Source organism: Bubalus bubalis, chromosome 9 (assembly GCF_019923935.1).
Source record: "Bubalus bubalis isolate 160015118507 breed Murrah chromosome 9, NDDB_SH_1, whole genome shotgun sequence".
Classification (NCBI taxonomy): Eukaryota; Metazoa; Chordata; class Mammalia; order Artiodactyla; family Bovidae; genus Bubalus; species Bubalus bubalis.
Window position 1 is genome coordinate 10,824,610 of NC_059165.1, and position 26,613 is coordinate 10,851,222.

The 26,613-nt window shown below is 38.2% G+C and overlaps 1 protein-coding gene across 3 annotated transcripts; it reads right to left on the reverse strand.

Moving 5' to 3' along the window:
- Positions 1-25,150, reverse strand: FAM174A (family with sequence similarity 174 member A). Of its 3 annotated transcripts, XM_025292190.3 has the most exons (4): positions 24,532-25,150; positions 14,748-14,882; positions 10,989-11,097; positions 1-554 (listed from the first exon to the last, which is right to left on the reverse strand). In XM_025292190.3, the coding sequence occupies exons 1-4, from the start codon at positions 24,972-24,974 to the stop codon at positions 510-512; spliced, it is 732 nt and encodes a 243-aa protein (XP_025147975.3). In that variant the 5' UTR covers positions 24,975-25,150; the 3' UTR covers positions 1-509. The 3 variants fall into 3 exon arrangements, with proteins under 3 accessions (XP_025147975.3, XP_025147976.3, XP_025147977.3); XM_025292191.3 differs by lacking the exon at positions 10,989-11,097 and having other exon boundaries at positions 24,532-25,136; XM_025292192.3 differs by lacking the exons at positions 1-554; positions 10,989-11,097 and having other exon boundaries at positions 14,744-14,882; positions 24,532-25,147.
- Between the last annotated feature and the right edge of the window lie 1,463 nt (positions 25,151-26,613).

Below are 26,613 nucleotides of genomic sequence, written 5' to 3' on the forward strand. Positions count from 1 at the left end.
GAATTTTAAATAGTATTTATTGTTTTACACACAACACAGACACTTTTATATTTAAAAAACTCAAACTCAAGATAATAAATTTGGCTTCTTTTCCCCACAAAAACGGGAAATACATCTTGATAAAGTTACACACCAGTTGGTTGTTGGGATTTATAGTTCCAGGAAAAAAAAAACAACCCTTAACCAGCCAAAAAATAAATTATATATATATACACATATATAAATAAAATGAACTGATTAGTACATAAGCAGTTTACAATAATAAGGTAAATAAGAAAGATAAATTGATCAGAAAACACACTGCTTTAAAGTAATTTTCAGATCTCTTATAGTACAATTTACTCCCAACAACTCTGAGCCCATTAAGAGCACTTCTATACAGAGAAAAACTAACAAATGATACACATTTATTGCAACAACAAATTGAAGGTTATCATAATATATGTAACTTAAATACCCCCCAATTGATAAAGTGGCTTTTTATTCCTTAAACATAGACATTCTGCTCTTCATTGTAGAAGATGAAGTTTTCTTATCAAAAGGCACATTCTTATCTGCAAGAAAAAAAAAAAAACTATAAATGCCTATCCTGGAACAAATTCAAATACACTTGAAAATATCCCCAAAGACTTGGAGTGCCAGAAGATAATGAAAGTATTTAATTTAAGGAAATTATAATGAAGGGCACTAATAAAACAGTTACTTTGTCTACACTAATTATATCAGATACTATTCTTTAAATTATACTTCTAACTTTTTCAAACGAATTTTATACATAGAACAACTCTGACAAGTATACAATGTAATTATTTGTTTATAGTTTCTGTAAACACAATCCTTAACAGATCCTATTTCTAAACCTTCAGAAAGTAGCATTAATTGAAGCTGCAGGCCTGGAAGTATATTCAATGAAACAATCAAAAAATGCTTTTAATATTTATAATACAGTTATAAAATTTTTCCATACAGAAGATAAGGTTTTCTATAAATTATATGATGTGGCAAATATGCCTATTTTCTTACCTTATTGACTAGTTTATGGTAATATGAGGTTATATTTTCATCACACATATTTATACACCTTAATTCTATTTATACATCAGGCTTTACTGCTACTTAATCTAAACCACAGATGCTAAGGAACTTCTGCTAGTAAGAGCCACTACAACCAAAAGCATTTAATCCAACCAAAAGCAAAGGTATGCAGATTTTACTAACTTAATAAGTTGTCCTTTATAATCATCATTAACATATAGAACTTCATTGGAGATACCTATGAGAACGAGTAATACTCTCTTCCAACTTAATGTTTTATCTAAATTATAATAAGCAATCTACAATAGATCTCTAAATTATTATGTTGTTATAAGCTAAGGAAATTCCAATATATTTTGAGGGTAAATTTAAGCTTTTTAAAAAATACATATTGAAGGTTAATAAAAAACCTGCTACTCATGAACAATAATTGCCCAGAATTCATGCATTCATTCAGGGTCCCCTGCAAAACCAATTCTCTATTGCCAGCTGCCAAGTTTAACCTTCAGAAAATACTTTGAATAGTCAGAGTGACATATTTTCATTGTCTGCTCAATATCTATTATCTCCTCTTTGCTAATAAAAATACTGATTTATTTTTGTGAGCTAAGTAGGGTGACAATATGCTGGAAGGAGGGAAGGTTCTGAGAAATTCTGATTTCCTGATAAAAGGACAGATGTGACTTGGGTCTTGCCTCTCACTGTCTTCTTTTCTGGTATACAGATGTGATGGCTGAAACTGCAGCAGCCATATAACTAGGATAAAGCTTTAGGTAAACCACATACATGTAGACCCTGTCATCAAACTGCCATTGAACAGATGCCAGCAGCCAACTTCTGCAGGCTTCTCATGATATGAGAAAAACTTGAGTCTCTGTGATTCTAGATTCTCCATTACTTATATTAAAAAACAGTAAAACTAATAGAAGTAGAGAAGAGACTGGTGGTTACCAGGACTGAGGGAAGAGGGAAATGAGGAATTGCTACTCAAAGGCTATGGAGTTTCAATTATGCAAGATGAATATGTTCCAGAGATGTTAGATGTCCATCAGCAGATGAATGGATAAGAAAGCTATGGTACATATACACAATGGAGTATTACTCAGCCATTAAAAGAATACATTTGAATCAGTTCTAATGAGGTGGATGAAACTGGAGCCTATTATACAGAGTGAAGTAAGCCAGAAAGAAAAACACCAATACAGTATACTAACGCATATATATGGAATTTAGAAAGATGGTAACAATAACCCTGTGTACGAGACAGCAAACGAGACACTGATGTATAGAACAGTCTTATGGACTCTGTGGGAGAGGGAGAGGGTGGGAAGATTTGGGAGAATGGCATTGAAACATGTAAAATATCATGTATGAAACGAGTTGCCAGTCCAGGTTCGATGCATGATACTGGATGCTTGGGGCTGGTGCACTGGGACGACCCAGAGGGATGGTATGGGGAGGGAGGTGGGAGGAGGGTTCAGGATGGGGAACACATGTATACCTGTGGTGAATTCATTTTGATATTTGGCAAAACTAATACAATTATGTAAAGTTTAAAAATAAAATAAAATAAAATAAAAAAAAATTGAACCTAAGGTTAACAATACTGTATTCTGTGCCTAAACATTTTAGAGAGCAGATCTCATTTTAAGCATTTTTAAGCATTCTTACACATGCTTTTCTATGAAGTAAAGCAAATGTGTAGTAATAATACATTTTATGGAAATCTCAGTTTGGGTATTTTTCAAGCTTCAAGAACGTTCTGTCTCTGTAAACATTATGCAATGATATAGTATAAAAAAAGACATTTTCAAGGACAACCTAAGAGCTAACTCAGAAAATCCTAAACTATCAAAACAGCTATTAAACCAAATCAAGTTGGAAAGGGAAAACTGTCCTACTGTAGTCAAGAATATTGTTATTCCTTCTTCATTTAAATACACTTGCAAATATTAGATTCCTGGAGTTTTTTTTTTTTTTTCCTCCCTGGTCCTTTTTAAAGAAGATACAATGTCTTTGGATTGTACAGAATGAACACTATCTGAGAATGCTCAGGAAGGTTAATGCCTTAATAATTGTGTTTAGGACTTTTTCTTCATAAACTTGAGATCCTTGTCCCTTTACTGTCCTGCAACCCAACTCATATAAGTCAGCCTTCTGGGTGGCAAGCTCTGCCTGCATTGCCCATCCAGCCCAGCATATACCTTAGAGAGTCTGCGACCCAGACTATCACAGCTGAACACAAATCCTGAACCAAGGCAGTAAGCAAGCATTTTATTAAACAGATCAACTGTTGTATGAACAGAAACTTGTGATTCAGCTATTCTATAAGAGTTTCCATTTGACAGAATTACTTTAGATCAGTCTAGCACTTGTTCTAGCTCTGTACTGTCTAAAACAATAGCAATCTGGCAATTAAAGTTAAAATTTCAATCAGTTAAAACCCAATAAAATTAATAATGGACATGAGTTTGGTAAACTCCGGAAGTTGGCGATGGACAGGGAGGCCTGGTGTGCTCCGGCTCATGGGGTCACAAAGAGTTGGACACAACTGAGTGACTGAACTGAACTGAAAATTAAAAATTCAGTTCCTGGGTCACGCTAGTCAACTTTCAAATTTCTGAAAAGCCACATAAGGCTAGTGTGGCTACCAAATTAGACAGGGCACCTCTAGACCACGTCAAGAGATGAGAAAACAGCATTACCAAACAGTGTTTAATGTTACATAATCATTTAATAATATTCACATTTTTCATGTTCTTTACCAATAAAGACATTGTGATGATAACTGGAGCAAGGCAAAATTTCTTTCTAAGGCTCAGTGTCCACAGAAAAGTAAAACATTGAGAAGAACCCCCTAAACCCTACAACAGACATTCTCTTTAACTGTTTAAATAATAACAAAGACAGCATAGTTCCCTTAAAGTGGATAAGGTACAGACTATCCTACTAGTAACACACACTGGACATCCTCAAATACCAATTTCTAGCTAAAATAAGCATTAGTACTTTGACAGATTCCTATACATACTCTATTTACTTTGAATAACCTTAAGTGTTTATTCTGATAAAATGTTATGCTCCACGTTGAAAGCAGTGATTTAGAAATTAGAATTATTTATTATAAATTATTATTTGCAAATTGATAACTGTTTGAATAAGATCTTCTTAAATGAGAGCTTCTGGTCAACACACTTAGATCTGTTTCCTGATTCTGATATGCTGATGTTAATAACCAGAAAATATTCTGTGGCCAAGTAACACTGAGCACAAATGTAACAAACACATATAATACAGTATTAAATTTAATGACACAGAAGAGAGGAGCTAAGAAGCAAATTTAGAGTTTTTAAAATTATATACATGGCAGAAATTACTAGAATAGCCTTGAAGTGACAGAAGTACTAGCTTTTAAAAGCTGCCAACCAAGATGGTCAAAATGTCCTTTAGTGTACACCATTATAAAATAATAATAATAACTTTTCTCTTTAGCAGAAATCAAACAGAATAACAAGGTATTATTTCCACTTGTTTTGTGTTATGAAGTAATGTTTAAAACTACATTTTTGAGACTGGTTATGAGTATTTATTTCCAACATGCTTGTAAGAAAATGAAAGGTAAGTTTTGGTTAATACATAGTCATCTCTGATTTCTCATCATATTTCTATCAGAGAGAGCTAAAATGTCCTACACAATTGTTAAAACATAGGTATGTGGTTTAGTTTTATAATTCCTTTGAGTAAAATGTTTCACTAACCAAAAGAAATTATGTCTAATATACAAATAGATGTAATAGGATAACAACAGCAAATTCAAGAGAAATTATATTAACTAAACAGCTTGAGCTATGTTTTCCCACATATGTACAAATTTTCCCAATTTAATCATATTAACCTCAAAGCTTAAATTAGCAGACCTAGTGGTAATGATGGTTAACTCCCTAATATCCATTCAACCCCAGATGATAATTCTGAACTAATTATGGTATTTTCATTTTTCTTGCCACAGTTCAATTTAGCAATGATCACATAACCAATGATACAAAAAACAAAAATAAAATTCTGTTAAACAGAGTTTCTGGGGAAACTTTTCTCATTCCTAAGGAAAGAGACACAAGATAGTTGGTACCTAACTTTCACTGAAAATTACTATTCAGGGCATGATTATAGGAACTGCTGGCACCATCCTATTATTGGTCTAAAAATGAAACTCACACATGAAGACAGTCAGAATTAGGAGGATCAGGGGGAATAGAAGCCAGAGCCCTGATGTACTGTTCTTGGAGTTGGCCCTGCCTGATCTATCTTATTACATGAAAAAATAAACTTCTCTCAGGAGATTTAGATTAAACCATATAGTAGCAGTTCCATATAGCTCAATCTAATGCAAAGAAATGGTAAAAATTATTACTCCAAATTTTAACCACCAACAATCATTATTAAAATCTTTATATATTAAAAGCCACACCCATTTGTAGTCACTCAGGAAGAACTGACTACAAAAGGCTAGTTTCATACTGTGATTAAATCATAAGTAAAGAAATTAATCTACCTTTCTGAAAATGACTTGTTTCTTGTTATTTTGTAGACAGAGTTTAGAAAATAAAGGTGAAGGAATTTTAGAAAGCACTTAAACAATGAAGGAAGCATCAGTAAGAGATGCTCCAACAAGAATCACCAGCAGTTTTATTGCAGACTAATATGATTCTGTGTTGCAAATAACAAAGCAGGCAAATAATATTTATATTTCTCATTTTAGGGGTCCCATTTGATCGCTTCTCGGCCTTTTCACTAAGATCAAGTATAGGGGTCCCCATGTGAAAAACAAAAAAATAATACTGTGTGCTAGTATAGAGGACGGAATGAACAGACTTTAGAATTATTTTCATTATGGGTATAAATCATATAAATATTTAAAAAATGGAATGAGGATTGCAGTAGGAAGAGAAGCCTAGATTATTTAAACTCTCCAAGCCTCAGTTTTCCTATAATGAAGTCAAAGCAATACAAACTACTTTGCAACACAGTCTCAATGAATTCATCGTATACGTAAGGAGCTTAGTACAGCATCTGGTACATCCTGCACTAAGGTAGGCGTTTACTATTAAGTGATTATTATACCTATTATAGTTCTGCTACTCTACTCTCAGTTAGAACTGGACATGGAACAACAGGCTGGTTCCAAATAGGAAAAGGAGTATGTCAAAGCTGTATATTGTCACCCTGCTTATTTAACTTACATGCAGAGTACATCATGAGAAACGTTGGGCTGGAAGAAGCACAAGCTGGAATCAAGACTGCTGGGAGAAATATCAATAACCTCAGATATGCAGATGACACCACCCTTATGGCAGAAAGTGAAGAGGAACTCAAAAGCCTCTTGATGAAAGTGAAAGTGGAGCGTGAAAAAGTTGGCTTAAAGCTTAACATTCAGAAAACGAAGATCATGGCATCTGGTCCCATTACGTCATGGGAAATAGATGGAGAAACAGTGGAAACAGTGTCAGACTTTATTTTTCTGGGCTCCAAAATCACTGCAGATGGTGACTGCAGCCATGAAATTAAAAGACGCTTACTCCTTGGAAGGAAAGTTATGACCAACCTAGATAGCATATTCAAAAGCAGAGACATTACTTTGCCAACAAACGTCCGTCTAGTCAAGGCTATGGTTTTTCCAGTGGTCATGTATGGATGTGAGAGTTGGACTGTGAAGAAGGCTGAGAGCTGAAGAACTGATGCTTTTGAACTGTGGTGTTGGAGAAGACTCTTGAGAGTCCCTTGGACTGCAAGGAGATCCAACCAGTCCATTCTGAAGGAGATCAGCCCTGGGATTTCTTTGGAAGGAATGATGCTAAAGCTGAAACTCCAGTACTTTGGCCACCTCATGCGAAGAGTTGATTCATTGGAAAAGAGTCTGATGCTGGGAGGGATTGAGGGCAGGAGGAGACGGGGACAACAGAGGATGAGATGGCTGAATGGTATCACTGACTCGATGGACATGAGTCTGAGTGAACTCCGGGAGTTGGAGATGGACAGGGAGGCCTGGCGTGCCGCAATTTATGGGGTTGCAAAGAGTTGGACACGACTGAGCGACTGAACTGAACTCTATACTCTCTCCAGTTTTTCTCCTGGCTCAGTTACAAGATCCGTGCCTGATCTTTTCCCTCTGAAGACATTCTCTCTACCACTACCATTCATTCCCTTGGATTTTCTACTATTTATATGACTGCTCTGGGAAGCCCTTAGTAAAAATCCTCTTTGAGGGTCTACAAAGACCTTGTGATACACTCTCCATATAAGTGTTGATTTTTCCCTTTAAAAATAATGCATTATCATGGCATTAACCATGATTATCAGCCATTACTAAAGTGAGTCACAGTGGGATCTATACAGAACAGTCCCCACTTAGGACAGTTTGACTTAACAAGTCTTTGATTTTATGATGATGTGAAAACAATATGGATTCAGTTGAAGCCATACTCCTAATTTTGAATTGAAGATGATCCAACAAGATCTTTTCTCAGGCTAGCACGACCTCCTTTGTGATGCTGGGCAGTGGCAGGGAACCAGGGTTCCCAGTAAGCCATGAGATCATGAGGGTAAACAAATGATACACTTAAAACCATTCTGTACTCATACAACCAAACTTTAAGTGTAGCATTCAACAAATTACATGTGGCATTCAACACTTCACTATAAAATAGATTTGTGTTAGTTGATTTTGCCCAACTATAGGCTAATATCAGTGCTCTGGCTAATATAAGTGCTCTAAGCATGTTTAAGGTAGGCTGTGCTAAATGCTGATGTTCAGGTTAGGTGTATTAATGCATCTTCAATTTATGATATTGTCAACTTATGATGGCTTTGTCCAGACATAACTCCATAGTAAGTTGAAGGAGATCTTTTCCATGAGATAAACTGGAAATGTTGAATAAATTGATGGCATAATGCATGTTTAATATCTGACACCAACACTGGAGGGCTCCCCAGGTGTCTCAGTGGGTAAAGAATCTGCCTGCAATGCAGGAGACACAGGGGATGTGGGTTTGATTCCTGGGTCGGGAAGATCCCCTGGAGGAGGGCCTACCACCCCACTCCAGGTATTCCTGCCTGGAGAATCTCATAGATTTTGGCGGACTATAGAGAAGCCTGTCAGGCTACAGTCCCATAACATCAAAAAGAGTTGGACACAACTGAAGCAACTGATCATGTATGCATGTGCCAACATTTGAAAACCAGAGAAAGTCCTACCTATTAAATCTACTTCAAATGAACTAACAGAGTTTTTACTCTATATCTCATCAGAAAATAATCTCTATGTTACAGAAGGTAATAGAAATACAAACACACCTCTACCTACATGTTTTTGAAATTTCTGTCCAGTAGGAGAAAAGAAATGAGTCTACCTTCCTCAAAGTGAGAGACAGAAAGAGATCCATGTTTGCATAGACTTTGGGAAAAAAAATCACAGCAGATATCTAAAATCAGTGTAGGTATTATTTAACATTGTTTGAAGAAGAAAATAAAAGGAGAAAAAAAAATAGCCTTTGCTTCTTGGCACCCTGAAGTATGCATCCATCTCATTGCTCACTTCAAAAGGTACAAAAGCAGGTTGGGCCTAGAGAAGAGCCTTTCCTCTGGTTTTAGCAAGGCTGAAAAATGATAATCAGGAAACCCAACTCTAGTTCAGACTTCTTTGTTCTTTATTCCTGGCCTATGGATGTATATCTATTGTTAACTGCATGAGGCTGGGTATTTTATCCATTTTTGTTCACCGCTATCCCCAGAGCTTAGTGGAATGCTTCGGGATACATGGCAGACAGTTTATCATTGCTTTTAATAAAGAGATGAATCCATCTAATTTATTACGTCCTCTAGGATATCACAGGCACCTCCAATATTCATGGTTAAAACTGACTCCACACTCTTTGACAAAAATCCCACTCCTATAAATTTACCCTGAACATACACCTCCAACAATACAAAAATATGTATGTGCAGGGTTATTCACTTCAGGATAACTTGTAACTGCAAAATAATTGAATGAAAACTACCCAAACATGAAAGTATAGGCAACTGATTCAATAAACCATGATACATACACCATGTGGAACACTACACAGCTGTGAAAAAGAAAATCTCTATGAACTTACATAGCATGACTCACAGGAGTACTATTTAGTGCAACCAAAAAATATAAAAGTATATAAACTATAGGCTACATCTTGTGTGAGAGAGAGAAATGTAAGAAATATATATTCCAACCAACTTTCATCAAAAGAATCACAGAGGACCAACAAGAAAGTAATGAAATTGACCATCTACAATGGGTGAGGTGGGAAGAATTGTGGAAGGTATCAAGAGAGCAGTACTTCTCTGAGTGTATCCTAGAGTGAGCAGGTATGTATTCTTAAAATTTTCTGGTATAGTTTTTACTTTTGGAGGCATGCTGCTGCTGCTGCTGCTGCTGCTAAGTCAATTCAGTCGTGTCCGACTCTGTGCGACACCATAGACGGCAGCCCTCCAGGCTCCCCGATCCCTGGGATTCTCCAGGCAAGAACAACAACAACAAAAAACCCAAAACAAAACAATAAGGATGGGAAAGGCAGAAGAAAACTAGAACAGAAGCAAACAAACGACTTAAATTATATTTTAAAGGTCTACTATAAACACTGAAAAGGGAGAAAAAAAGAACTAAGCCAAATCACTTACAATACCTGACTACCCTCAGTTCTGGGCAGGATGAGGTTGTAAGGAAAAAATTGCAAACAAATCCTAAACTCTTAGTAGTACGTTTGTCTACTGTATACGCAAAGTGATTCTGACACGGGATTAATTTTATTGTAAGATTGAGCAGTAAGTAAATGTGTTGATGTTGTTGGGAGCCAGGATGTTGCTGGAAGTCATTCTTAACACAATGAACAAGAAAAATGTCATTATGGAAAAGGAAGAAAGCAAGAGAGAACCCAGTGGGGATAGACTGGAATAGCAGAATGGGAGGCGTAAAGTAATAGTATATAAAGTATGCACATATATGCAAATGTGCATGCATATTGGAGCAAGAAATGTAACCCACTCTAGTGTTCTTGCCTGGAAAATTTCATGGATAGAAGAGCCTGGTGGGTTACAGTCCATGGGGTCACAAAAAGTGGGACACCACTAAATGTGTGCACACATATACACTCATGCATGTATAAGGGCACATATGTGTGTGTGTAAGTGTTATATATACATTCATAGAATTGTCTGCTGAAGGACGTCTGGAAGCAAAGAGCTCAGCTAGTACCCAAAGGAACCAGGGCTCCTTTGAGATATGGCTAATTCCATGGCTAGTGCAGATATAAAATGAGCCTGGAACACCTTGTTAGGCCAGAATGTAAGGAAATTCTTTAAAAAAAAAATGGGAGCAAGTCACAAGGGTACAGAAGTCAGCTTGAGTAGGCCTCCACCGGCAACTACATCAATGAATTATAAACCTTCGAAGAAAGAGAAAATCATGAATCCTTACAGTCAATAAGATAGATAGTAGTATAGGGTAGTGTGAAGTTGCTCAGTCATGTCTGACTCTTTGCGACCCCATGGACTGTAGCCTACAAGGTTCCTCCATCCATGGGATTTTCCAGGCAAGAATACTGGAGTGGGTTGCCACTGATAGACAGATATATAGATAGATAAAGAAGAAACAAGGATAAGCTCTTGCTAACAGTACATGTCACTGCTAAATGGTAAATATGGAGGAAATGTTGAAGTTGGAAAATCATGATTTTACAACTATCATGGTGAAGATTAAATCAGGCAAGAATAATGACAAATGGGTACTAAATCTAGGGGGACATTTTGATGAGAAGCAGAATACTATATGATTTTAAAATGCCTTTTTAGTAGTTGCAAGGGGGAAGAAAAGCACATTTTGGAAAATTAGACAAAATTTTGAAGAGGTACATCACAATTACCACTGCTACTGAAGGACAGATGAACACTGTGTGTCTGCAGATAAGGATGTCCCGAAAAGGATGCAGAATGATGTATGGAATATTTCCACCAAGAATGCACACTCTGAATCTAATAAAGAGGAAATATCAGAAAATCACTTATATATAAAATGAGTGGGATGCATTCTTCTGTATCATGATGACTGGGAAAGAGAGAACGTAAGAGAACAAATGAAGTAAACTGTTAAAGATAGGTGACTCTAGATTAAAAGTTTAGGGTACTTTTTGTAATATTTTTATTCCTATAACTTTTCTATAGAATTGAAATTATTCCCAAGGCGGGGGGTGGAATTAAGTAATGCATATGCATAGGCTCTTTGAAGAAAAAAAAATCCAACAACATAGAAATATATAAAATGAAAAGTAAAAAATGAAAATGAAATGTCAGTCCCCAAATCTCACCTATTCTCCACTGGAAGGTAAGCTTTACAAAGTCAGGATATTTAAAATTTTTCTTTTCTGTTTTGTTGCTTTAATGTGACCCAAGCCCCTAGACTAGTGCCAAGCATTAAAAAATTGCTGTATGAACTAGCTGCTATATCACTGATTTATTGGACGGATGAGGCTTAGATGATAAAGAATCCGCCTGCAATGTGGAAGACCTGGGTTTGATCCCTGGGTTGGGAAGATCCCCTGGAGGAGGGCATTGTAACCCACTCTAGTATTCTTGCCTGGAGAATCCCATGGCGAGAGGAACCTGGTGGGCTACAGTCCATGGGGTGGCAAAGAGTCAGACACGACTGAGCGAATAAGCACAGCACACAAGCACACTTAATGATATGCCGTCCTCTTTACTTAGTCCAGACATATGTATAAGTTTTTCCCAAGTCTTTTAAGTAAATGGTATCAAAACATTAAGAAATTCAAGCTTATTTCATTATCAATCATCATTGATAATTATCATTATTCCCAAAACTTCCATCTCCATTATTATTGGGTTCTTTGTTTGGCCTGAATGAACGTCTTGGCCAATCCAGTGTTTCCATTTCTCTATCCTTCACCTTCTAAACAGAATACTTGAATCCTGTTGACAGCATCTTTCAAAGCCTCTTGAAAAATTCACTCCACTCTATTTCTCTTTTCTAAAAACACACACACACACACACACACATATATATATATATTATTTATTTGGCTACTCCAGGTCTTTATTGTGGCATGTGGGGTTTAGTTCCCTGACCAGGGATTGAACATAGGCCCCCCTGTATAGGGAGGGTGGAGTCTTAACTGCTGGGTCATCAGCGAAGTCCCTACTTCTCCAACGTATGTATACCATCTAACTGATCTTTTTCCTGGTCCCCTTGCTGTTTATCATAATCTTCCTCCAATTTATGCACAGTTATCTTCAAAATATAGCTTTCATTATGTTTTCCCTGTCTTAAAAATTTCCAAGTGGCTTTTTGCAACCTGTAGAATAATTTGTAACGGATTTAACATGGGTCACAATCTGCCTTCTTATTTATTGTTCTGCCTTTTGCATTCAAAGCTCAAAAATCATTCATTCCCCCATTCATTTCTTTCATACATACTAATATAGTATACACTTCTTTCAGTTCCCTGAATATACTTTACTCTGTTGCTTCTGATTCTCTGTGACTGCAGCTCTCTCTCCAACTCTGGCCCCTCTAGCCACCCTTCATTTAGCTAATTTTTATTCATGTTTCAAGTCTCAATTTTCCTGTCACTTCCAAGAGGTTTTTCTGGATCATTCGTTTCTGCAACCCCACTATATATTCCCACATCATCCTATTCTTCCTCTTTCTCTGTTTCTGTAACTCTGACTCATGTTTAGCTCCCTGATGGAATGCAAGCTTCATGAAAAGAGGGGTATATGAAAGATAAATAGGAGAGACAGGCCTGTGATGAGGTGAGACGCAGATAAGAGATGGCTGTGCGTGACGACTTCATGGAAACTCTCGCCTTCTTATATCCCTCCCACCTTCCCTGCTTCTGCCCCTCTTGATCTCTCCTAGGCCACTTTTCCCACTACAACAAGAGGTCTCATTCTTCAACACACATCTGATTACTGATTATATACACTCTAGCCAAATATCAGTAACAATAGCAGGATAACAACAAACTCCTTAAAAAAAAAAAAAAAGACAACAACCAAAAAAACTGGCACCTTCCCAGGACTTGTCACAGCTGATCCCCACATGCAACATGTTGCACGTATAAATACACACGCACATACAAAAGTCTGCATTCTAGACATTTTGTGCTGCTCACTTTCTGAATAAACTATCATCTGTCACAACTACAAACTCTGGGTTGTTTTTTGCTGACTGTAACAACCTTTGTCTTGAGTCAAGCACACTTGAAATAGACAAGCTAGGCTTCAAGTTCAGTTCCTCTTTGGAAACAACCCTGACTTCCTAAGTCAACAACTTCCTTTTCTGTGTTCCCTTTCTGTGTTTGTGCAGAAAGAGGTACCTCATATGCACTGCAGTTTTTAAAACATGACAAATACTATACTTTTAAAATATATTAAAAACTTTGCAGAAGATTAAAGGAAAATAATTATACAATAAAGTGAGACTCTGCCCCCCAATCCTACTCCATGAGCACCTTCTGTAGGATGAGCCCAAGAGGAGAGACAAGATGAGCTGTTTGCTCATTCTCAGTTCCCAACAGTATTTCGAAATGACTCTGTCATTCTAGTATGTAAAGATAAATATGTTACACACAATGGCTCCTAAATGCATGTGAGCAACTTCATCTGACCTAAGCCAACAGTTAATAACTGGTAATATTAGACTAAATGGGAACTGTACAGTACTTTATAGCCAATTTAAGGGCTTTTCACGGGGTATATGTGAATGTTCTAAATAAACCTTAGAATGTTCTAAATAAATACATTTTAATGTACTTTATTCATGTTTATTTTCACTAAGATACAGAATTGCTAACGAGCAAATACAGCTGTTTGGGTCACACATATATTTAGACTCTACTATTACTATGGCATTTTATGAATATATTTTTATTAAATGAATTAATTACCTGCACCCAAAAGCTCATATATACTTGAGTTAATAATCCAATTTTTGTTGAGACTTTTTTTTTAACCCCCAGATTTCTATTACTCTTTCTATGTATGTACCTGACGCTGGATGCTGGCTTTTCTTCACCCAAATAATTTCTCCTCTACTTCAACATGGCCTTCCCTATTGAGTGGAAACTTTATTGCTTCCCTTCCTCATGCCATCTGCACTGAAACTAGTCTATATCCATGTAACTCTGTTTATCCAAACCTTTTAGGAAAGCTCTTAACTCATTGAGAACAGATATAAGAACAGACATAACAGCCACAGTATCAGACCGCTGACCATTAGCCCCACAATTTTGCCAAAAACGCTGATTACAAATAGAGTAACAAAGACTAAAACCAAAATATTTTCAGAATGCAAAAAGAAAATCAAGTTTACTAATCTCCCTGTACACCTCCCAGAACCTCCCCCCGCCCCCCTCACATGCACATACACACACAGAGGATTATCTTCATGCAGCAGCAAAAGGGAAGGAAGCCCCACAGGAGCCCCACAGTGACGATTTCTCCGGGGGATGGTATTCTATCCTACACAACTATTTTAGCAAAGCAAAGCAAATGTGAGCTATTGGTTGGGTAGCACAAAAAACTTCATTAAACAGAACCCAAAACTCATCATTTAGGATAAAAACTGTTAAAAGAAATTCAATTTTAAACTGCTCAACACTTACCTTCGAGGATGATTGGCATCAAACAATGTGTTATCATCCTCCTCATCATCTTGCTCTAAAGGGGTCAATTCCATGTTTTCTATGTTAGTGTCCAAAACCCCGTATCTCCTAGTCTTTCGGTTCCTTCTTCTCATCCTATTAAATAGAAAATATTAATGAATAAAAATTATTTCTAAGTGTGGTATGGATGATTTTAATTGTACACTTATTTGTAAATTAAAAATAAATTATTCCACTTTCTGACACTGAAGGCGTTCAGTCTCAGAATGGCTACATTTCAGAAATGTAACCAGTTAACCATTTAAGATTATTTATTTATTTTCGATTACTTTTTAATCAACACCTACTCCTGTATGTCTTGTGCCATCACCATTTCTTCTGACTTCTGACTGACACACTTTCTTCTCTGTCAGCTGATAATGTTGACAGATAATCTCTTAAGTCTTTGTTCTGGTCCAATAGTTTTACTGAGGCCTTCTATTCCAGCCGTTCTCCCATCTCTTGTAGGCCTTCTTACTTCTTAACTTTCGGCCCCGCTAAGAAACTGTATGCATCAGTTCAGTTCAGTCGCTCAGTCGTGTCCGACTCTTTGCGACCCCATGAATCGCAGCATGCCAGGCCTCCCTGTCCATCACCAACTCCAGGAGTCCACCCAAACCCATGTCCATCGAGTCGATGATGCCATCCAACCATCTCATCCTCTGTCGTCCCCTTCTCCTCCTGCCCTCAATCTTTCCCAGCATCAGGGTCTTTCCCAATGAGTCATATCTTTGCATCGGGTGGCCAAAGTATTGGAGTTTCAGCCTCAACATCAGTCCTTCCAATGAACAGCCAGGACTGATCTCCTTTAGGATGGACTGGTTGGATCTCCTTGCAGTCCAAGGGACTTGGGGAGTTATAGTTCACCATCGGTCACAGTGGTAGAGAATCCACCTGCCAATGCAGGAGATATGAGACACAGATCAGATCCCTGAGTCTGGAAGATCCCCCAGAGTAGGAAATGGCAACCCACTCCAGTATTCTTGCCTGGATAATCCTATGGACAGAGGAGCCTCATGGGCTACAGTCCGTGGGGTTGCAAAGAGTCAGACATAACTGAGCGACTGAGCACACTCATTGGTCCTTTGGAACCACAGGATTTAGTAACATTTGCATGCATCACTTTGATTTTAAAAACTGAAAACTTAAGAATGAGTTAAAAATACTCAAGGTTTTACATTCTTCTCTTCTGTTTTGCCAGTCTGTTGCTCAATTTTCTAAATCATATGGCCTTCCAAACATTCTTGCAGTTTCAGCCATGTGAAATTATTTTTGGAAATAAACTAGATTCTTCCAGGTCATTAAATTGTCAATATGTTAATAACCAGGCCATCATCAGTCATAGGATACCTTAGCAAGTCTTTAAAAAGGAAATGACATGAACATCTATCTTAAGGACTTTTAATAATTATCTCAGCTGACATTCTTCTCCATTTCCAAGGTCATCATCATTCCTTGAATGATTTCTCAATCTTTCAATGAGTGGATAACCTAATCTGCCCAATAATGCTATTTTTCTCTTTCTGTGTAAAATGTAAACATTTGACTGCATTGCTATGAACTCTTTATTATTTATTCTAGTTTCTACTGTCTTTTAACATATATAAATGCTACCTTCTGAACGTGAATCCAAGCTATTTGATAAGAACCTATTTCATATGCAAAGAGAGTGCACTCTTTGGCACCAAATAAGTTGGGGAATGTAGTTCAATTAATTTTGTATTTTAGGAAATGTTACTAATTCACCTAAGAATCAGATCAGATCAGTCGCTCAGTTGTGTCCGACTCTTTGCAACCCCATGAATTGCAGCACGCCAGGCCTCCCTGTCCATCACCAACTCCCGGAGTTCACTGAGACTCATGTCCATCAAGTCAGTGATGCCATCCAGCCATCTCATCCTCTGTCGTCCCCTTCTCCTCCTGCCCCCAATCCCTCCCAGCATCAGAGTCTTTTCCAATGAGTCAACTCTTCACATGAGGTGGCCAAAGTACTGGAGTTTCAGCTTTAGCATCATTCCTTCCAAAGAAATCCCAGGGCTGATCTCCTTCAGAATGGACTGGTTGGATCTCCTTGCAGTCCAAGGGACTCTCAAGAGTCTTCTCCAACACCACAGTTCAAAAGCATCAAAGTCAAATTAAAAAAACAACTACATATTGTAAAATAGAATTTAAACTTAAAATGAGACTCCCCTAAGAATATCTTTCTTAAGTCTAAAGATATATGCAATGGCTACGTGATCATGGCAGCTTTATGGCCATAAAAACATCAAATACAATACACCCATATGCAGTGATTTTTTTTTTTTCCCCTGTCCTCAGGGAAAGCCAGAAACACTTATGAAGCCTTAATATTGGGCTGATTCAAGGGGCCATCTGCTTAAAATATTAATAAACATTAAGTGTAAAATATAATACATATAAAAAATGCATTGAAATCTTAAGTAAAAGGCTACTTCTAATATGCAGTGTACATTATTTTTGAACAAAAGAGCAAAGGAGGATTTAAAATTCATGCAATTTTAACAGCTGTGGTTCTCTCCACAAATTATTATTTTCATTAAGCTTGTGATGCTCAAACTTTCTATGTATGTTAATAATTACATATATAGCATTATATATGTGTACCTTATTTTACCAGAGTAAATGCATATTGCAATCTGAAAACAAATTTTGTTGGGTCTTAAAAAATGGAACTTTAAATATGTAGAGAGGAAAATATGTAAGCCTAAGAAAGCAAGAGAAAGTAGCAGTATGGTTTATATTATTGAATTATATTCCTTTATCACATGGCAATCACAGGTCAGATACCTTCTAGATATTGATCTTGATCAGATACCTTCTAGGTATTCAAGTTATTATTCAAATAGTTGTCTCAACTGAATGCAGATTCCTCAATGTTTCATTATACTCAGGTTGGTAAGAATCATTTCTGTTTAAATAACATGTAAAAGCTACAGTAGAAAAATAAAGCTAAAGTACTAAAGTAAGGTTGATAAAGTTTTATGTAAAAATGTATGATGCCACATAAAATAAACACAACAGAATAAAACTTCATTTCGTTTTACTACTCTGTGAAAGGGAGACAAGCAATCATCGTAACTTGCTACAACTTGCTGCACTGATCTGATTTTCCTGTTTTAACTGAATGCCTGTAGGATATTATTAAGTAATTTCTTCTATTTATCATTCAAAACTAGACTGAGGAATACAGTATTTAATGGATATTTTACATACATACACTCTCCTATGTGATCAGGTACAATGATAAGGCTGAGTAAATCTTAATAAAGATACAACTCATGATATAAAATTTACCTTGAGTATTTTGGGGCAAAAAGGTGAATTAGTAACCAACAATGATTTTTGGAACTCATTTTGTTTTTGTACTGAGACAAAGCTATATAAAAACTGGTGAGCCACAATTTCAGTTGTCCATGACAACACAGTATACAGCACATAGCAAAAATTATTTTATCTGAAATTTCTCTTATCTTCATCTCCCATTCTTTTTTCTCCCTGCCCCCACCCCATCTCTAGCCTTGTCAGACCTAACCTCTTGCAGATTAGTTTCAGAGTTCATATATTATAAGAATATGGTATGGGGGAGATTTTAGAAAATACCATGAACACTCCCAACAAAATATTACAGTTGAAATTGCAGCTACAAAAAGAATTCACTAAAAATAATTACTATTTCTTGGGTGTGCATATAAGTCAGGCAATTGAAGTAAGCAGCTTACAAGCACTAGCTGAGGTAATCCTCACCACAAGCCTTTAAGTACCCTTATTCTAAACATAGAAAAGTCAGACCTTAGAAAAAATTAAATTTGGGACTGTAAATAGTAGAGCAAGTAATCAAGCAATTTTATTCCCAAGTCTGGGTTCTTAAACATTAGGCTGTATTATCTTCCTATATGATTCAAAGTAATTTTAACCAAGATCCAAGGTTAGCTACCAGTCTTCTGATCTCTAACACAATCATCTTACATTATACTAGACTGGATATATTGTTTTAAGTGAATTGCATTTTCTAGTTCATCCTTACCTGGTAAAAAGTACGAATTTGGTAGCCACTAGCAGTAACAAGTGCATTTATGTTCTTCTGGTTAGGCCATTTCTTAGTTTTGAACACTGCAACAGTTACCAGCTTTTTATGTATCCTGAAGGAAACTTCTGCCTTAATGGAACCATGATTTTGCTTAGACAGCAACTGATCCCAGCCCTGTTGTTGCTTAGTTGCTTAGTCTTGTCCAGCTCTTTTGCAACCACATGGACTGTAGCCAAACCAGGCCCTTCTTTCCCAGGACTTAATTCACCTCTCCTTCTGTGGAATATGACTCCTAAACTAAGGGACAAAGAGACTGAAAACTACTGCATACCTTCACAGTGGATTGTTCCTGCCAAGAAACCTCTGTGATATTTTAGTGTCTCCTCTACTAAACTGGCTTAGTTTCTGTGAATCTCCAGTTGCTCTTTGACTTTGTTGTTGTTCAGTTCCTCAGCTGTGTGTGACTCTTTGCAACCCACGGACTGCAGCACACCAGGCTTCCCTGTCCTTCACTCTCTCAGAGTTTGCTCACACTCATGTCCATTGTGTCAGTGATGCCATCCAACCATCTCATCCTCTGTCGCCCCCTTCTCCTCCTGCCTTCACTCTTTCCCAGCATCAACGTCTTTTCTGATGAGTCAGCTCTTCACATCAGGTGGCCAAAGTATCGGAGGTTCAGCTTCAGCATCAGTCCCTCCAATGAATATTTAGGAATGCTTTCCTTTAGGATGGACAAGTTGATCCCCTTTAAGTCCAAGGGACTTTCAAGAGTCTTCTCCAACACCACAGTTCAAAAGCATCAATTTTTCGGTGCTCAGCCTTCTTTATGGTCCAACTGTCACAGCCATATATAACTACTGGAAATGCCATAGCTTTGACTAGACAGACCTTTGTCAGAATGTCTCTGCTTTTTAATATGCTGTCTAGGTTTGTCATAGCTTTTCTTCTAAGGAGCAGATGTCTCATAATCTCATGGCTGCAGTCACCATCTGCAGTGATTATGGAGCCCAAGAAAATAAAAGTCTCTCACTGTTTCCCCATCTATTTGCCATGGAGTGATGGAACTGGATACCATGATCTTAGTTTTCGGAATGTTGAATTTTAAGCCAGCTTTTTCTCTCTCCTCTTTCACCTTCGTCAAGAGGCTCTTTAGTTCCTCTTCACTTTCTGCCAGAAGGGTGTGTCATCAGCATATCTGAGGTTATTGACATTTCTCTCCGCAATCTTGATTCCAGCTTGTGATTCAGCATTTTGCCTAATGTACTCTGCATGTAAGTTAAATAAGCAGGGTGACAATATACATCCTTGACATAATCCTTTCCCAATTTTGAACCAGTCTGTTGTTCCATGTCTGGTTCTAATTGTTGCATTTTGACTTTCTGAGATTTCAATATTCTTCCAGGAAATCCCCTTTAGTTTAAGTTAGCCAGGGTCATTCTATGTGTTTAATTAAAATAGTAACTAATAGAAGTAGTAATCTAATATTCCTTTAATATTGGAAGGAAGTGTTAAAGGAAAAATACACAGGAGATGGAAAATGTTATTTCCTTTGACAAGTCTAATAAAATAACGGTTTTATCTACCTGAACATTTCTCAGTGTAATCAAACCCAGTTCATTTAGTTAATGCCTGAATGCAAACACTGTACTTAGCCTTAGCGAAATAATGATTTGTAAATAGCCTTTGTTCTGAGGTTTTTGAGTCTTCCCTAGACCCACACTGATCCTTGATTAAGAAGCAAGAATGCTTATATATTAGGCAACTGCTTACCCAATGCCTACCACATTTTGTACATAATGTTCAGCACTGGGGATATAATAGAGAATAAGACATACAACGAGTCTCTTTTCATAAAGACTATATACTAATCTTAGGAAGCCTACTTTATTTCTTCTATATATATATATATATATTTCAATTTCTACAGAAAGAATCTAACTTTTCTTTAGAATAGTTCTAGACTCAGAGGGGAAGTTACTTCTAGTTACACATTTATAATAACTGAATTAGATTAAAAACAGTATGGAAGTTTTATGGAGTTCAAGTACTTTACAAGTAAAATATTCTCAGTGTTTTCTCATATCAGTTAACGAAAGGAGAATTTTTGGCCCGTTCTTCCCTGTTGGCACAAATAAATAATGCTGCTGTGCTGCCACACCTATTTTGGAAGTGGAGAGTCAAAATGGATATTCACCAAAATAAATGATTTTCATAATCTGGAAGCAAAAAGAATGAGTTCTGTTCTGAACATTGCCCAGACATTGTTAGCATCAATCAAGTTGGACATCAGGTGGCCAACTATATTTAGGAGTTGGCCTGAATGAATGTACTAGATACTGGTTAAAGAGTCCAATTTTTCTTAGCCATAGATTCAGAATTTTGCTGTTAACAGACAATGTTAGTGACTCATCCAATAGAATCAGACTGAAAAGACTGTACCCTTATAAGCTTTACAGAAATGAAGATGGAAAATCCATGGCAAGAAATATTTATATGTTAAGATTACAAATAAGGTGAAAGCAAAATGAAAAAAGATCATCCCCAAAAAGTTATCATCAGACTCATCACTTATTTTGTGTATGAAACAATACTTAGGGTACTCCAATGCTATATGGGAAATATACAGCATTAAATAACAATTACATGGTGAAAAGAATAATTACTGCTCAATTTTCTTCTAATATTTTTTCATATCAAGAAGAAAGTTTCAGTTTGGTGGTTATATGCCTGTAACACCTCATGAACATTTTCTAGCTTTCTCTTTAATAAAAAGTGGGCCTGGATTTGCTGGGTTTTGTGAACCAATACTATGCAGCTCAAATAATGTTTCCACCGGTGATTTTCAAACATTTGATCATAAATTGCTTTACATTCTTAGAAATTATTTAAGACCCTGAATAGACTATAATTATGTGATTATATCAATTATTAATATATTAATTAAACCTAAGAAAATTTTAAATACCATTTGCTTTTTAAAATTATAATAAATCCACTACAGATTAACATAGCTTTTTGTGAAAAATATATTGTCAAAAAGAAAACCAACAAAGGTGAAAAAATGGCATAGATTTAGATTTTTTTTTCAAATCTTGTTAATGTCTGGCTTAAATAGATAGAACGAGATAGAAAATGAAAAGAGAGAAATTAGAAAAATAGAAAACTGCTAGATTTTCATATCTGTTTCAGCCTTCAATCATTTGCTATGCGTTGTCTATTTGAAGGATATGAAGAAAATCCAGGTACAGTAGATATGAACTTGGAAAATGGAGGTACATTTTAATAGCTTTTCAGATTCTGGTGTTAACGTTTTTTTTTTGATAGAACACCAAAACTCAACAAGAGGTAGTTTCTTATGAGTTGGCTGCACTGTGGAATTTGAAACTATTATCAATGAACTTCTTGGGTCCTATAAACTTATGGTGAAGTTGCTCAGTCATATCCGACTCTTTGCAACCCCATGGATTGTAGCCTACCAGGCTCCTCTGTCCATGGGATTTTCCACGCATGAATATTGGAGTGGGTTGCCATTTCCTTCTCCAGGAGATCTTCCCAACTCAGGGATTGAACCCAGGTCTCCCGCATTGTAGGCAGATGCTTTACCGTCTGAACCACCAGGGAAGTCATAAACTTATAAGGGAATGTATTATTTTGAAAATAGTTTCAATATTGCAGATACCTGAACAGGTCTCAGAGATCCCTCCCACCCTCCAGGGTTCCCTGTTATGCTGTACTTTATCAGTTAGTTATTTAAGCCAAGGAATGTTGGCTTAAATAATGTTTTTCACTCACAAAATAATAAACAGATATGTTTAAAAGGAAACTTTTTTTAAGTAAATCCATTTAAAGAAATATATGAAATGGTTGAGGGTAGGCAGTTACAGGAAAAAAAAAAAAAAAAAAAACGTGAAATAATTTGGAGAACAAACCAGTGCATTCCCACACAACTACCTCTACTGCAGTAAATAGGAGGGAACTACCTAGTGCTTCCTTAGCTCTTCTCTTGGCTGGCTTCTTCTAACAGTGAGTTCTTAGCTCCGCATTTCAGCTCTTCAGAGAGGTGGTCCCCAACTCAGTTAAAGAGGCTTTATTATGATTTTTCCAAATCGGTCTCATTACATAGTTGGAATGTTATAATACCATGATTCATGCCATAAAATAACTTTACTTCTATAACAATAGAACGTATCAAGTGGAAGTTACTTACTACAATGTAAAATATCACTAATTGAACTATATAATTCCTTTTCTACTTGATAAGGCATTAAACAGTGTAGAAAAATAAGTGATAGTCATTTACTTATTCATAACCTGGTACTTAATCAAAAGGTTGATCACAGATTTGGACACAGACATCATGGAAAAAAAAAAATTTCAAAGCAAATGATGGATTGTACAATCAGTGATGATTATTATATACTGTGGGACATCACTTTATTCTCCTAGGTCAGTTTTATCGTAGGTAAAGTGAAAGATGTCATTTAAGTGTCCATATTTGTAACAAATCTGAAATTTAAGTAATTCTCTAATCTAACATTCTATAGTAAGAATACGGAGAAGGCAATGACAATCCACTCCAGTAATCTTGCTTGGGAAACCCCATGGATGGAGGAGCCTGGTAGGTTACAGTCCATGGAGTCGCGAAGAGTCGGACACGACTGAGCAACTTCACTGTCACTTTTCACTTTCCTGCATTGGAGAAGGAAATGGCAACCCTGTCCAGTATGCTTGCCTGGAGAATCCCAGGAACGGGGGAGCCTGGTGGGCCGCCGTCTATGGGGTCGCACAGAGTCGGACACGAGTGACATGACTTAGCAGCAGCAGTAAGAATAAGTTCAAAAAACTATTCATTTGTAACTTTAAGCTTCTGAATGACTTAGAATTATTTACAGATGAATTCATTTTAGAAAAGTTTTTTGGAAGATTAAAAAAAAGTAAATCTATCCATTTACTAATTCAAATTTTGTAAAGTTAAAATCATATATAGTTGTTAAGATATTAAACATACTCTCCAACATTATAATGGGATCATATTTATGACATTTTTCTTCCTTTGCTGCATAGGTATCAGTTTTCCATCTTATCAAGAAATCGGTAACATTTCACACCATATTGTTTCAGTTCAGTCGCTCGGTCGTGTCCGACTCTTTGCGACCCCATGGACTGCAGCACGCCAGGCCTCCCTGTCAATCACCAACTCCCGGAGTATACTCAAGCTCATGTCCATTATTTAGTGTCATGCAAGATGAATGCTAGATGTTTCTAATGCGGACTCTTAACAACGATCGAAACATACGCAGTTGTCAGTTTTCCAGGTTCAGAAAAGGTGGAAAGCAAGAAACTTCATAAGGTACACTCGATGGTGGCGAGTTAAAAGTCAACAGCAGGAAATTGCTGTTAAAAGAACTTCTTTTTTACATTTTATAAAATAAATCATCCTTAAAGATCATTCTGCATTACTATCAATTTACTCAAATAAATATTGATATAGAGGTTCGGTGCTAATTTATAGTTTACACATGAAAGGGAGGCAGCAGGGACTTGGCAGTCTGAACACTCCCAAAGGTACCACCGGCTTTCAAGACCGTCCTCGTCACAATCTCACTCAGCAGGCACCGTGACTGAGGGGGTGGGAGGAGGTCGGCAGATAAGCGCGCATCAGGCCTGCCGGGGACGCTCGTGGAGGCTTCGCCTCACCTGACCGTCCTGACGACGAAGTACACCAGCACCGCGCCGCTCACCACCATCAGCACGGTCAGGGCCCGCTGGGTCATGGGCTTGTCGCCGGGGTCGGGGCTCACGGCCAGGACGCCGCCCGCCGGGCCCCCGGCCCCCGCCTTCCCGCCGGGGTCGTCGGCGGCCGGCCCCGCCCCGGGCGTGCTGCCATTGCCGCCCTCGGCTCCCCGCGCGCCCGCGGCTTCCAAGGCCGGAGCGCGGCCCGCGGGCCGGGCGGCGGAGGACCCGGGTGGCGGAGGGGGCCGGGTGCGCGGACCGCGCGCCGCACGCTGGAGGTCGGGCGCGGCCCGCGCTGCCGGCGGCCGTCCCGCGGAGGGCCCGCTCAACTCGGGCAGCAGCAGCGACAGCAGGAGCGCCGAGGCCAGGGCGCGGCTGAGGCAGCAGCTGCAGAGCGTCGGCTGCATGGTCCGCGGCCGGGTCCCTCACCGCGCACGAGCTCCGGCGCCCGCCGCCCTGGCTCCAGGCGGGACCATGGGCGTGTTAACTGAAGAGACGGAGGAGAAACGCTGACGGAAGCCCGGGCGAAGACCTGGCCTGCTGCAGGTGGCGGAGGCGGCAGCCGCGGCTGCTGCCGTCGACAACCGGAAGTTCGTACATCTCAGCGGCCCCCTGCTACTAGGGACGCTCCCGGTTGCTAACCTTCCAGGGCTGGCGCGTTCCGTGACGTCAGGAGCGCGAGGCGGTCTGCGCCCCGCGCACTTCCGGAAGGCGAGGGGAAGGATCCTGCGGTTGGCTCCCTACAAGGAAAGCAAACCGGAAGAGAGTTGTGTCAAGTGTACAGCAACGCTTTGCAGGAAGAATCCGGGAGAGAGTGGAAGCTCGTGATTTGAGTTCGTTGGTGCAAAACTGAAGAAACACAGCCAGTTATTTATTAAAGACCGCCTTGACGTTTCCCTCAGCTCAGGTACATATTTTACTAGACTGGGTTGTTAGGTCACTAGAAAGAAAGTAAACAGTTGTGTCAGGTGTGCAGCAACTCTTTGCAGGAACAAACCAGGAGAGATTGGAAGTTCATCATTTCAGTTCGTTGGTGCAAAACTGCAGAAACACAGCCAATCATTTATTAAAGACCGCCTTGACGTTTACCTCAGCTCAGGTACACATTTTACTAGACAGGGAGGTTGGCTCACTAGAAAGAAAGGAAACAGAGTTGTGTCAAGTGTGCAGCAACTCTTTGCAGGAAGAAACCAGGAAAGATTGGAAGCTCATATTTTGAGTTTTTTGGTGCAAAACTGCATAAACACAACTAATCATTTATTAAAGAGCTCCTTGACGTTTCCCTCACCTCAGGTACACATTTTATTAGACAGGTATTTTTTTCCTGCCTCTAGGTCCTTGACCTCCCTTTCCTTAGAGCATTACGTTAGAAAACTGGTAACTATACCAATAATTGGTACAGGTATTGGTAACTGGTAATTGATTCTCTGCATTTTGGGGATATAAATCTTTTTAAAAGTTCTTTCCCGTGTTACAACCCAGGGCTGTCTTTCTTAAGGAACTAGGAGTCATCCTTTTAAAATGTCAGAAAAGGAGACAGCACCCGTATCTCCCAGTCTCCTTGGAAGCATAGAAGCCTAAGTTAGGCAGGCGCTTTGTTTCAAGTTGTAAAACTGCCTCCAGTCACGAAGCTTAGAGAAATTTTACATTTTCTATGTGAAGGCTTCCCTGGTAGCTCAGATGGTAAAGCATCCGCCTGCAGTGCAGGAGATCCGGATTCAACCCCTGCGTTGGGAAAATCCCCTGAAAAAGGACATGGCAACCCACCCAAGTATCCTTTGCCTGGAAAATCCCATGGACAGAGGAGCCTGGTGGGCTACAGTACATGGGGTCAAAAAGAGTCGGAATTTCCTTTGGGTAAACAGAACTGACCTAAGAGTTTTCCTACTCTTAAAATATCTTAAGCTTTCTGTTGAGTTGAGTTCAGACAGAGTCCTGGCCCCCCTTTTCTGTTGTGATCATCTTGAATAAGTCTCTGCCTGTTTTAACTTTGACATCAGTAATGTGGAACTTTGGGGTGAGCAGATATAAACAAAAACAACAGAC